General features: G+C 37.8%; 1 protein-coding gene across 2 annotated transcripts in view; it reads right to left on the reverse strand.

Moving 5' to 3' along the window:
• Window positions 1-14,668, reverse strand: part of tp73 (tumor protein p73) — a 24,255-nt gene continuing 9,587 nt past the window's right edge. The window contains exons 4-14 of one of the 2 annotated variants that reach the window (XM_079239909.1): window positions 12,709-12,957; window positions 5,735-5,921; window positions 5,432-5,547; window positions 4,905-5,014; window positions 4,455-4,597; window positions 4,224-4,312; window positions 3,937-4,064; window positions 3,367-3,521; window positions 3,117-3,249; window positions 1,867-1,960; window positions 1-1,580 (exon numbers count right to left, since the gene is read on the reverse strand). In XM_079239909.1, coding sequence (XP_079096035.1) covers window positions 1,179-1,580; window positions 1,867-1,960; window positions 3,117-3,249; window positions 3,367-3,521; window positions 3,937-4,064; window positions 4,224-4,312; window positions 4,455-4,597; window positions 4,905-5,014; window positions 5,432-5,547; window positions 5,735-5,921; window positions 12,709-12,957 — 1,806 coding nt within the window. In that variant the 3' untranslated portion in view covers window positions 1-1,178. Of the gene's footprint in view, window positions 1,581-1,866; window positions 1,961-2,640; window positions 3,250-3,366; window positions 3,522-3,936; window positions 4,065-4,223; window positions 4,313-4,454; window positions 4,598-4,904; window positions 5,015-5,431; window positions 5,548-5,734; window positions 5,922-12,708; window positions 12,958-14,668 lie in introns of those variants that run through there. The other variant, XM_079239910.1, reaches the window with a different exon arrangement.

A 14,668-nucleotide genomic window follows, 5' to 3' on the forward strand; every position in this document is an offset into this window, starting at 1 on the left:
TATATATTTTCTTTGGAAGAAGGGACCTTAGAAAATTGAAGATGGCAGAAAGTACTACAAACAAAGTTTGACACTGGTAAATGTTTAACCTAGATTATTGGTAATCAAGAAAAAAAATGGAATGTTGTCATTAAATATTTACAAATAAGTGTCATTAAACATACACAATTTGTACACAATTTGATTTGGTACACAATTTGCCATAATCAATACAAGTGGACCTTGCCCTGCAAGTGTTTTCAAATACAGTGAAATGTCTTGATAAACTAAGGATGTATTTTTCACAAATCTAGTTAATACCCTGCTATTACAATATAATACTGTCTATGATGTCTTGAGTTTTAACAGTTTGCAAGTGTGATAGTACACACAATTGAACAAACTAATCTCTGTAATTTATTAAAGCAAAATAAACAAAACCAAACAAAACAAAACAAACAAAAAAAAAAAAACTGGAAGCAATACTCAATTTTAATGTATCAATGTACTCACTATCAATGCCAAGGTGATCGAACAAATCTTCATAGAAATGAAAACATACAGAACCAGAGGTTCTCACTTTGCTATTACAAATACATGTGACTTTGATTTTGTAGCTATGGGTTTGATTTACTATTTGGTTCTATACATTTAGTTCAAACAGGATATTACGATCTAAATACTCATTTCAACCACATCTAATCCAAACCATTTATATTATAGAGTTAGTATACATCTGTACAGGTGAAAGAAAACTGAAAGGAAAAATAAATAAGTGTAATGATAGCTTCTTTTTTTTTTTTAAACATAAACCTGATTGTGGAGGCCTACCTATTCTGACATCACCGTTAAAAACTAACAAAGTGTCACATATTATTGCACAATGCACCCAGACAAAATTTCTTCACACTAATCAGTGTTCCAAAAAGTGTATGATGGGATTGCATTGAGAATGCTATTACAGATGGGAGAGAAATCATTTTTCTAGTCAAATCTGCTGCTCCTGGCTGCAAGTGAAACAACTAGTAAAACTCAAGGCGTTTTCATTCTAAAAGTATCAGACATGAAAAATGGAAGTTGAATCTCTGAAAAAAAAATCACTGCTCTTAGCCATGAGAGTGACACGTAAGCACTGAAGACTACTTATTGGTAATTGGATGATGTTGACATAAGTAAAGCAGTCAGAGTATCTTTTGCTGTCAGTGAACGTCGCTTTCCATGAATTCCTCCTTGATGGAGTGCTTGCTACGTGAGACTTTGCAGTCAGGCATGTCGAAACCAAAGTCAGTCCATTCATCAGCAGCTGCTGCCATTCCTGACGGCCCAACAACACCAGACCTGTTAGGGATAGTAATGGTGTGGCGGACTCGAAAGTGCACAGCCTCCATGACACGTTGACGTTGGAGTTCCCCACCCGTGGCACCAATGGCTGCCATTGCAGAGGCAGCCATGTTGCTGCTGGAGCGAAGCAGCTGCTGGCCGTGATAGTCATGGTGATGAGTAGAGCTGGGAAGCTGGAGGGAAGCACCTTGTTTCATGTCCTGTAGGCCTCTCCAGATGGCAATACGGGACTGTTCAGGTATCTTCAGTGCTCCTAAGTCCTGATAAGAGCACAGCCATGAAAATAAGGGTGAAAGAGCATCGTTTTGTGTTTAGGTACAACAGATATTTGGTCTTCATCTTGAATTACGGCTCTATAACTAGTAATTACAAACTCTTTCCATTAAACAAAACAAGTTTGGAATAAGGCTTGAAAAATAATTTCTAATTCTATTCTTTCACTTTTCCACAAATTTTTAATCTTTCTTTATGAAGCGTAATACACAAAATAATTAAAGAACAATCATTGTTCATGTGGTGTGAGATGCTAAGTTCAGCAGTGTTTACCTCCATAGAGAGAGTTTGGAGATGGTAGATAGACTGGAGGCCTTGTGAGATGAAGTACTCAATGAAGTTCTGACAGCCCAGACTGGTGAGAAAACTGTATGGGGAGAAAAGCAGGGCTGCTTAGAGCAAAGCAAAAAGGTGCAAGTTGGATTAAAACATGAAAATCAAATCATGAACACTAATGAACAGAATGTTTTTGAGCAGAATAAATAAAATCCAGACTTGAGAGTCAGTTTTGGTTTTGGAGAAAAGCAGGACACACACTCTCTTATGTCAAATTTTATAATATACTCAAAATATTAAAGTGTATTTTAAGACGAAGTGACAGATTTAGTGCATAGCTCTAGCATCAAGTTTTCAGACATTCATTTTGATGGATGCAGTTGAATCAAAATCATAAACAAGCATTTATATGAACGATTCATGGGCCATTCGTGCTTTGGTGAAAAACCTTTATTATAAATACATGAAATGTTAAAGTTTCGGTAACATACAAAGGAAATAGAACAAAAAAAGTCTGACTGTACAATATAACTGCTCACTTAACATAAAAATCTAGAAAACAAAAAAAGGACAAGGTCCATTGTATAAAAAATGTCAACTTTATGTCAGCAAGTCCAGTGACTGAATTGATACATTATCTTAATATATATATATATATATATATATATATATATATATATATATATATATATATATATATGAAGAAAATAAAACAACTTTAACTTAAATAGGATTTAAACATCTCTTTAAAAGAAAAATGTTGTAGTGCATTGCAAATGATGGCCATTTATACAGTGACAGTGTGAAGGATTTCAGATGCATGACATGATAATCCCTGTAGCATGGTTGCTAAATTATGGCCACATGAGAACCAAAATGCACTTAACACATTATTGACTAGACTTACCCCCATAACAGTCTTTCATTTACTGCTTTTTTTTTTCCAGTTTATTTGAAATGTATATACAATATAATCATGCTGCCATTTCACCAGCAGACCTGCATCATAGCAACAGCTAAGGATGTAAAAAGGAATGTAACTGCAAGCCTTTACAAAGCAGCCACAATTACATCAAATTATCACTTTAAAACAGCTCAGTCTAAAACAAGAGGACTTTAACATGGCCAAACAAAGAAGCTGTTTTGGTATCAACACCACGAATTAGTATTTAACCCAACAAGTGCATCTTATTTTCTGCTCGCCTTTTACAGGATAAAGGAAGGAATGTCACTGCAGGGTGAGGTACCTGACAAGGCTGGGGTCAGGGTTATACGGAGGGGGTGGGCTGCAGTGGGAAGCAGACACTATATTCTGACTGCTGTGGCCATCGTTCATCTCACCATTGGCCTGCAAGTGGTTGCTATTGAGCATGTTTGGACCTGTGGGGAAAAAAGGAGCGTGCTTATTAACAGATGATTTTAAAACAATGCCTTTGTTTGTGAATCAAATTTTAATTAAATCACACACCACACACATACTGTACATTAAACACTCACCCATATGAGCCATGGAGTGGTTGGTATTTGGGTGTTGCTGAGGCTGTTGTCCCACCATCTGATGGATTGAGGGTGGCTTGCTAAGGCCTCCGTGCGAATGCATCTTGGTCATGCTGGACAAGGGAGAATAACAGGAGGGGGATGCTATATGGCTCCTATTGGAAAGAGAAGGATGTTGCAGAAGTTATAGGAAGGAGCATAAATAGTACTGAGTTCATAAGACTCCAATTTGACTGCATCAATAATTAAGGTTTATTGAGAGAGCTGCTCTGTACTCTTTAAAGAAAATAAACATTTTATGTGCATAAACCACCGAAAAGCTGAAATAGAATGGAACGTAAAAAGGATAATGTCGCAATTGATCGGTTTAACAGAAAATGGCAAAGGCAACGCTTGACGCGTTCCTTCCACCTGCTTTTTACTACTGCTTGGTCAGTGATCACCAGTCCTTCAATAAGTTAACACATAGAGACAACCATGCATACACTCATCTTTTCAGTCCAAACCTCAATACAGATTGTCAAGAACCAATTAACTATATTTTGGTGTATCTGAGTTAAAATGACTCACGGTCTCTGCAGCAGCTGCTGTTGTGTCTGTTGTCTGTAGGAGTCCACCAGTGGCTGAGGCACCAGCTCCACCAACTCCAGACTGTCTTTAATTTTCATCAACAACTCAAAGTTCTCCCGACCACGAACCTGCTCACAAACACAGGAACATGCAGTATTATAAGCAAGGTCGGGAGACATATTTACTGAATCTTTGTTTCCAAAGCTGTGAAAACATTTGTTTTTGTTACCTGATCCTTATGCTTAGTAGTTTATTGAAAATCATGCAGTAATAAAACAAATTCTTACAGGGATGTAGTAAATCTCTTCTTCTCCATGCCGCCGTTTCCTAATGTTAATATTTGGGTTGGAAATATTTGGTGGACTTTGTTTAAAGTCTGTAGAAAATAGAAACAGAAAAAAGGAGGTTTCATAGACTTTCATTCATCCATAAAATTCACCTGCTAAAAGGCCACTGGATTTCTAAATGATAACATTTGTCAGCAATTTGTATGCATCCACTAGTTTCTTTAAACTCACTGCGTTTGCTGCCACTGCCATTTTTGGCCACACTCTCATTGAGAGCCTGTTGTTCTCTGAAGTGGTCCTCATCAGCTTTGCGATCTCGGCCAGGACATGCACATATCCTACCCTCAAATGATCTTCTGCCTAACACTTGGCCACTGAAGAGATGAGTTGAGACAGAAATATTTTTATTTAAAACTCAGCCGTAATGTCTTCTGTGTTCTGGTGAATGATGTGACCATTAAAGGAGGGTGAGACAGAAAGAACAACTGCATTTGTCATTCAAGCATATATTTCCATTCGTACGTGGTTAACTTTCACTTTCTCTTGTATTATGTTCACATGCTTACTTTAATGGGTTTGAGATTTTGAAGAAACAAGTTTGAGAAAGAACAAAGTGTCAAAAAGCTGAAAACGTATTGTTTAAGATGTATCTGGATAGAAGTGTGTAATTTCTTGGCTTACTCTCTGGTTTCCAAAGTGATGATGATGAGGATGGGTCTCCTGTTCATGCCACCAACGCAGCTACTGTTACACATAAAATTGTAGAGGATAGTGGTAAACTCGGTCCCCACCTGAAACACAAAGCAGGACAATATCTCAGGACAATATCTTAGCCGACCTGAAACATGAACGAATTACAGCGTTTTTATTGTTCTATTCTTTTCAAACACCAATTCACCACCAGAGGGAAGTGTTGCAGTTCACTTGGATGTGAGAAGAGACAGTTGTTCCTTTCATTACCCTCCTTAGGTGCAATCACATACTTGCTTATCATTGTGCTTGCTTGGGGGGGGGGGGGTGATCCACACCTCACATTTTAGTCAAAGGCTCTCTACCCAAGTGTTTAATAACATATTTCAACAAGGATCCAGCTCTTAAGTACAATAATTAATGTCCCACATAATTTCCAATCATGCGTTAAAGTCCTCAATGTATTCCAGTGTGTCTCTGATGTACAAAAGAGTAGTTAACTATATTGAACTGCCAACCTGGGGAGCTTCATAGGGTACAAAAACACTCTGCCTGCCCGTCACAGGATCATCCACATACTGACAGAGATTGTTCCCCTCCACTCTGATCAGGTGACTTGCTGGGGCTGTTTGACCTGAGGGGAAAATGAAGAAAAATAGGTGAGGTGGTTGATCCAAGGCAAATCACAATTCAATTTAAATACAAAAAATGGATTAGGACAAGACAACTCAAGTGTACTCTTTATATTTTAATCTTGTGTAAGGTGTAATGTCAGGCTACAGTATGTGTTCTTGTCAAACAACAGGTTTTGGTGATCATACCATCATTAAAGTCTCGTCCTAGTTCATGATTGGGGCATCGTTTGACCACCTCAGTGACGTGCTCAGCCTTTTTGTAGACTGGCATGGCTCTGATGATGCTGCCATGTGGAGGAGTTGAGGACAGCTTAATCTGGATTGGGCACGTTTTGGCAATCTGACAGTAAAGCTTCTTCAGCAAGGGAGAGTACTGGAAAGAAAAGGAGAACATACCTGTCGAATAACGTATTTGACCTCATACTGTTAATAATCACTTCAAGTTTGTGAGTAAAAGAAAAACCGAAGGGCTAAAAACTAGATTGCCCCGAAACTTTTAAAACATAAAAACTGGTCTGTTGCAGTTTTTTTCTGTGAATGCTACCTTCCAATTTATATGTTATGCAGTTTGCATGGCTCCTATTCAGATAAAACATAAAATGCATGACAGTAATAACAGCAGAATGAGATCTGCATCACTAATACGAAGTATAGTATTTTTCTAATAACAGCTGCAAATGATATTCAAAACATTGAAGACATATATCATCAATTAATCCATCATGCATATTTCTGGACTTTGGGAAGAAGCCGCAGTATCTGGAGAATACCTTGGAGAACATACAAACTCCTTTAATCAGGAAACTTTTTGCTGTGTGGTTAACCACAAATTTTAAAAATTGTAAAAGTGATTTTAATGTCATAAAAACAATGAACTATAATTACCTAACAGAAGGAATTTGTGGATATAGATGCCAAATAATGTAAATGGTAGCGTGTAAGTTAAAAAAAACAAAAAACAAAGAGCTCAGATGCTGAGCAGGAATACTCTAGGTTGGCCCGTCACTAACGGGTTAAACTGAAAATATGCTGATCTGTGTAAAAGCCAAATCTTCACTAATTCCCCAGTTTACGAGCATTTAAACATGCACATGCATGCATATGTGTGTGCATGTGTGTAAAGGCCAGAAACAGATGATTCAAAAGAAATCACGAGGAATGGAATAGTCATAACATGCCCCAACAAAATCCTTCCAGGAAAAACCAAGAAGTCTGTTCTGTCCTGTGTAGACTTGCTCTGATGGGCCTGAACAAAAATGCAACAGCACTCCCTGTGGCATAATAATTGTATATGCAGCTGCAATGCAGCATGTAAAATAGTTTTATAAAGTGGAGAATAGAGGCTATTCTCAAATTTCATAATCAGGAGAGATTGTAAACTTTGAGAAAAAGAGGGAAATTAAGCAACTTAGAGTGGTTTATGTGCTAAACATAATCAGCATTTATTTGAAGAATAACGAGGAGTTAAAGAGAAGCCTGGTCTCAGCGATATTCATTAACCAAAAATGCTTTGCAAACATCCTTTTTTGCAAATTTTTCAAAAGAAAGATTTGATTGGATTAGAAAGAAAATGAAATTCTGAGAGATAACGAGGGTCTGACAGATTATTTGAAGTGTTTGCTTGATCTTGACTTATATTAAGGACTCAAGAAGGAAAGGCTTGTTTCAAATCATTGTTTTAAAGTCTTTCTTTTGTGAAAGTGCAATCTCTCTTATGGCTTACTTTACACGAGGCACATGAGTTAAAAGGACTAACTACTTTAAGTTACAGTCTCACCAGTAGGTCACATTACCTCAGACTTAAACCAGATAATAGGTTTAATTTTTTTATGACTTGGAACTTAAAAATTGCAACTGAAGTTATAATATTAGGTTCAGAGTACTCTATCTTTCTGGTTTGTTTTTAAAAAATATTTTACTTAAAGTCCAGACACATGTTTGCTTCTGACCCGACGCAACTGGGATGAGTTAGTCCTATAAGTACATCAAGCATTAATTATTGTGAAATGTTCTTAAACCCTTCACAACCACGCACACACTCACTTGGAGCAGACTCATACGGTTCACACATACCCTTAGTCATGAGTGCCGCCTTTAGGGTAATGGAAATAACTGTGCACAGCTTTGCCTGCTCCCATTTACCTGTCCGTTACAAGTCTCAACAGCCTGTCTATACCATGAATAAATCATTTTCTGGCAGCAGCGTGCCAGGTGTCTTATTTACAGACACTTGGGGACTTGGGGACTCTTTAAGTTGCAGCAATAACATCATGGGAATTAATCCACTGGTTTACTTTCCAAAAGAACCCCAACATAACATTATCTCCTTTACTCTTCACCATTACCTTTTACTGTTCATTCCCAGAAAAGTATAGAAAGTCTGGTTTGATGCTGTCATGAGAAGCATTACTGGAGTCAGGAATGTATAGTCATGCTGACTGATTTTTGCACTGCATAGAAAAAAAATGAAGTTCACTGGCTTTGTGTTTCAACATAATGGCATAAATAACTTGAATAGGAAGTAAAACCCTGCAATGGGAACAAGAGTTCATTCATTATGAAACTTTGATGAATGTATAAACATGCTTTTTCTGCAGGCCAAGATTAAATATTTTCCTGTAGTAAAGGTACATAACCATGCTTCCTTTTCTGCCCTAGAACCTATTGAGCAGCTATTTAAAGCAACAACTGTTTGAAAAGATATGGTCAGAGGGTAAGCGCTTGTAAAACATCTGTAATATCTGATGTTTAATGGATGTAATTCAGTAAAATCTGTTGACAGTTTTGTGAAGTCAAACTAACTATGATGATGTATTTCTGAAACAAGTCAGTATACCGGGTGGACATTTTTCTTCCTTTTGCATCATGATCATAGTCTGTTTTACCACAGAAAATACACTTCATATTAACTTATACGTGGCAGTATTGGTGGCCCATGGTTACATTAAATCAATACTTTTATTGAAATAAAAAATGTCCAGATGTTAATGTGTATTTGCGATTAGCTTCACAGAAACACTGTTTAATGTTCTAACTAGATATGGTCCCTTTTTGCATCTGTGCCACTGGTTGATGCATCAAACCCTTCTTCTTGATGGTGGACCAGTAGAAACAAGTTGGGACAGGCTCCTGCAGACAAGGTGATAATTGTCAGACCACCACCCATAAACACAAGCGGCAACTTGCCTGCTGCAAATTTGGTTCACGAATATCAAATACATTAATGCACATGCATGTACACAAAGAACTGACTGAGTGTAAATGCAACCCACAGATGTACTCTTTTTCACACTCTCCAGTTATATTGCATTAAAATCATGGGTTGATGTTAAAGGAGTTATATGACCAAATTAAGATATGAAAATGATAAATCCATTAATTTTACCAACTTTACTGATTGAATTGTACTGATAATCACAGTCTGTGAAACTGTGAAAAAGTCTTGACCATAGCACTAACTTATTATTTATTCTGGACTGATAACAATCCAGTCTGTAATATTTCCAAACCCATGTTTAAACTGAACACTTTTAAAGAGAGAGGAAATAAGTAACAGCTGATTGTTTATAGCTGTAAGTCTCAGGTAGCGACCCTTATAAAAATTAGTTCAGTCACACAGTTATACAATCAGGAACAAATTAATACATTTTTCTTATGTGTGTTGCCACATGCAACACACTTCAGAGAAACCAAATATGTGTGAAAACTGTCTCATCTTGTGATTTTTTTCCTAGATTCCATGTTTGGCAGGAAGAGCAGTGGTGATGTGGCTGGATGCAGTGGGAAAGCAAAGGAAGGATGAATTGTACAGGACATGTTGGGACCTGCGTTCTAACGGAGAGACGCTAATAGCTGGGAAAAGCAGCTTCTCACAAGCCACTGCGCAGTACATGCTCAAGCCTGCAGCTCCAGCACATCCCAGTTCCCCCCACTCCTAACACATGTGCAAACACATGCACAGGCACTGAGTCTGAGAGTCGGATAGAGGTCTTATAATTTGGCAATGCTGAGGTGTTACTGTAAATCTCATTTCCAACCCAAGTGACGTTTGTCTGCATCCAAGCTGAGGCATTATTTCTAAGGGGCAGGAGATCGTCAGAGTTTCAGAGCTATTATCACTAATGCGTGGTGTCTTGACTAGACAAGGTGGGATTACCAAACTACCTTAACGTGGGCTTGGATGGACTTACTGTATGTGGAAACATTATGATGAATGAGAAAAAAGGATTGTATCTTCTTTTTTCTTTTGAATGGTGAATCATGTGTGCAGTGAAACTTTGATCAACCCTAAAGACGAAAACTTCAGAAGAAATAATTTGATGAGAAATGTTTAATTCAATTGGTAGTTAAGGTTCCCATAATCTTTCAAAGCAATAGACGCCACCCGTGGTGGGAGGTAGCAGGGTGGGAAGGGGGGCAGCTAACAGTGAAAATGCCCCTATGGCATTTGGCATTCCCCACTGCCTAAGGCAACAAGGAATGAGGATGAAACTCACAGACTGTTAACTACATTCAGACTAGGTGACTCAATCTCATCCCTTTATGGCAGCCCCCTTTTCCCCCCTTTTCCCAAGAAAGTTTAAACCTGAACCTTTTACTGAATCTGGCACAAACACACACCTAAATCTGCATAGACATTTCAGACAAACACAAGTTTTCATGCAAACATACCCTTTCTACACAATCCCCTTTCATTCTTGACCATAATCTCTTTACTTTGCAAACCTTTAAATTCTCTCAACAGACTGCATTTTCAGAATATTTTATAAAAATTGATCTGAGCAAGCATTTATTGCACTGTTTCACTGTAAAATACATTTTAATCAAATGCTTTATAGAAACAATAGCTTATTCTGTTGGTTAAACACATATTTTTGCTGTACTCTGACTTCCTCTAAAGTGTTCAGTGATTTCCAGAACACAATAACAATTATTTTCTTAACAAATCATATAATCAGGTATACTGGATAAATTACAGTAAACTCCATAAAACTTGTAATTTCTCATGTCATCTCCCCTTCTTTTTAATTGTTTCTACTTAATGGCAGATGAAGCATCCAAATAATCACAGGTTTCCTCACAATCCTTTTATTGCTGCTTCGTCCTCCATTTCTTACATTGTGTGCAAGTCAAGTCCTCATTTCTTTCTATCTAGTCATTAAACATTAAAAGCTGTTGTGACTGAGACAACAAGGGAAACCAAAGCTTTTCTCTCTGCTAACAAAAAGATTGTCATTTTTATGTCATCTGTTCAAGCCAAAGCCATTCAGAGGAGTTGATTTTTTTTCTTTTTTTTTTTTTTTTTTTTTGTACAGATTAATCTTTGGCAGCTTCCTTTTAATTTCAGTCAAAACTTATTAATATTTCAACTTTTTATTTTGAAAATTTCAAGTGTTTTAATTTGTTATTTAAGTGCTTTTTTATAGCTCATTTGTACTAGAACATTTTATTACTGCTATGCGATACTGTATTGTGTGTGTGTGTGTGTGTGTGTGTGTGTGTGTGTGTGTGTGTGTGTGTGTGTGTGTGTGTGTGTGTTCTGTGTTGGTGAGCTGAGGGCAGTTTTCCATCTTGGTGGGCAACAAAGCTCTATCCTATCCTAATTAACTTTTTTTTTTTTTTTTGTTTTACCCATGATGGAGAAGAAAGTTTAGCTTAGGATTGTACATATTCATTTACCACAAATCTCAGCAAGTTATTGGTCAAATGTTCCTATGGTTTGTTTTTTTTTAAAAATTCTTTTGAGAAAAAAAAAAAACAAACGTTTATTTTTCAACCATTTCTTTTAGATTTAAATTCACCTTTTTCCTTTCTTTTTTTAATTTAACTATAAACTCATTGGCTCATTGCAGTGATTCCTCACTAACACAAACCTTTACAACACAAATTCTCTGTACCCAGAATGGTTGTGTGAAAGATCTAAGTCAAAAGATGTGAGGGAGACAATGGAGATGATGGACATATTTCAGGACAGGACTTAGAAAAACTTTAGGCGCCAGAGGAGACAGCCATGAGTGTGTGCTAAGACCAGGAGGAAGAAAGAGACAGAAAAAGAAAAGCAGCAGGTCAAAGACCACCACTCTAATGTCCAGAGGGGGATCCTGTTACATCACTGAGGGCTGAGTAAATGAGCCCACCACGCATGGTTACTTCAAGCAAACACAGCTTTGAAGGATTTAAGTCTAACTCAAAGATAGATTTGAACTCACACAGACAACTCAACACACACACACACACACACATATACCCACGTAAATAAAGTGAAGGAAGGGCAGTTTGCCTCTCATTCCTCATGTTTCAGGGAGGTCAACTGTGTGACAGTCGGAGTTGACACCTTTCTTGCATGAAACTTCTCATCAGGTCAAGACAAACTGCACAGCTCCCATTTCACCTTTCTCTCGCCACCATCACATTATACAATAGTTGCTTATGCTTCTTATGTAAACATTTGTGTTCCGGTTCTTCTGATTTATGCAGCTTCCAGTGCTGATATAACTTGAGTTCATTCTGTTTATAATATTTCTATTGTATGCAGATATGCAGGATATTCTCTCTGATCAACATGTGTCCCCCCCCCCAAGTTTCAACAAATCCTTCAAAGTCATTTCTGCTATAAAATTACACACAGCAGGTTATATATAATCAGTCTTTTCTCAATGCCACTGTTAACATCTTTATATCACAATGTGATAAAATATATTCATGAATTGATTTTAATAAAAGTAAGATATGATATTAAAATTGTCTTACTTTTCACAAATTGTTATAAACTAAGTTCTAAAAATGTATATCCCCAGAAGACAATACAGCCTACAGCAATCTTTATTTATTTATTTTTATTCATTTATGGACTGCTGAATAGAACTGCCAGAAATACGAAGACACACAAGATAAACTTTCCAAAAACTTTCTCTGTTACATGCATCACACAGGCTTGATGAGGTGATGGGAGGATAAGATCAATCACTGAATCATACTCTACTTTTGCTTGAACACAGCACGCCTGCACATGTGCAGGCTTGAAAGAGTGTGTGAGAATGAGCGTCTTTGTGTGAATATTGATGTGCATGTGAGGTAGACGGAGAGACAGAAAGAGAGAAGCCACTTGTATGTACAGACACAGTCGCTGCTCATCAAGGCCAAAAAAAGTGAGTACTCACGGTCCATGTGGCAGACTTGGCAGTGCTGGACTGCTGGAAGGACACCTGGAAGGTGTGCGGCCCCGGGTAGTCAGTATTGGAGGGGATTGCCGGGGCAGGAGAAAGGCCCTCAAAGGTGGAGTTGGGCTGGGAGTAAGGTGAGGGGGTGGGCACGGCTGACGAAGAGGCGTTTTCGGAGCTGTAGGGGCTGGCGGATGTTGCACGACTCCCCAGGCTCTCCATGCTGCTGCTCAGCAAGTTGTACTGGGACTGTGGAGAAATGAAGAAGGGACAGTATGAAGCATCGAAGAGGGAGGGAGCAGAAAGACAGAGGGAGGACGCAGGTGGAGGTGTGAAAGAGACAGGGGGCTTGGAGACTTAAGGAAGGTCAGATTACAATGAATGGAGTCTTGAGTGCAGTGCATGTAATTTTCTAGGTAGGTGTTCAGGACCAGTGCTTGGCATTTTCTTATCACTTATGAATGAAGAAAGGCATTATTCAGGACACTCAAATGTGTGTGCTGATGTGTAAATGAATGAGTGTAAACAAATGGCAGCTTTGGCGGGGTCCCTATAGCTTCCTTGAGGCTATATGAGGCAAGTTGTAAAACATGGACATAATATGCTTTCTGTCTAATTGCCTGCCATTCCTCAGTTTTCCTTTCTGGTATGTTTGTAAGGAGTGAAGCCTTTATGAAGTGAAGACTGATACTCCTCTCAAAGTTAATGCTTTCTTTGAGGACCAAAGAAAGTTTAACACACATTCAGCTGTTTAAGAAAAACTTAATTTGGGATTTTATGTTGCACTATTTGAACAAAACAGGAAAAATTCTAGAAAACACAACAGTACATGAATGTTTTGCTATGAACATCAAGTGGTCACTTTACTTGGAAAAAGAAGATATTCCAGTGTCCCAATATTTAAAAAAATTCTATTCTAAATTGAGTTAAAAAAGAGAAAACACTTTAACAGATTGTGATTTTGAGAATCATAAACTTAAGAATTAATCTCTGCTGTCTCTTTTGTGCACAAGTCAAGACACTGCAGCCGCTGTCAATTTCAAGCACAAGCCACTGCATTACAAGCAGATACAGTTCCCAGCAAGTAAACAAAAAGCAAAGCCTTTACCTTCTTTTTCACGTAGTACATCCTCTAGTGCATCAGCCTCATTTGTCAAATCTTCAGGTGAGTCAAAAGTCCAAACACAACAAAGTAAAGAGGATGCAGCCTAGCCAAACTACAGAGTTCTAGCAAGGTGTGCATCAGTGGACACACAGTAGCCTACCAGATACAGACACATGTGCTGCCAGGACAGGGAAAAAGGTGAGAACTGGTGTGGAGAGAGAGAAACGATAGACTGACATGAGGGGAGAGAAGCAGAGAAGAAAAAAGGGATGGGAACCCAAAAAATGGTACGACATTCTAATTATGACATGCCCGGACATAGACGGCAATGCTGGGATGCATGTACACACACGCTCCAAAACACCTTGTGAAGGCCTACACTAAGTAAACACTGTCTGGTCTGACAGAGAGCATAAAATAGAAAAAGAGAGAGAAAGTGTAAGAGGGAAATGCATGAAAGAATAAGAATTCAAAGGTCAAATCACCCACCATGCTGTATTGTAAATCAATACATTAAATAAGCGATGAGGTCTCAACAGTTTTATGCACAGAGACACTTGAAAACTGTGAAATTCTCAGGATAGAAATCAGTATCATTGATATCTAAATATGTTTTATTAAACTGGGGACATGCATCTCTTAGGCTGGTTTGTTTTCTTGAACATGCAACATTTTAATTGGTTAATAAAGTATGTCATTTTGAGAGATGGAAGCTATTGATTTTTACTTGGCTGCATGGTTTTCCAAAATTTCTATTTGCTCACACTTTGTCAAAAACCTATAAAAAGTTTTTGAAAATTCAATTTTACATTAACCTTGTTATGGAAACTAACTATGTGGACTTACTCAAATCCT

Source organism: Telmatherina bonti, assembly GCF_933228915.1.
Source record: "Telmatherina bonti genome assembly, chromosome: 4".
Taxonomy (NCBI): domain Eukaryota; kingdom Metazoa; phylum Chordata; class Actinopteri; order Atheriniformes; family Telmatherinidae; genus Telmatherina; species Telmatherina bonti.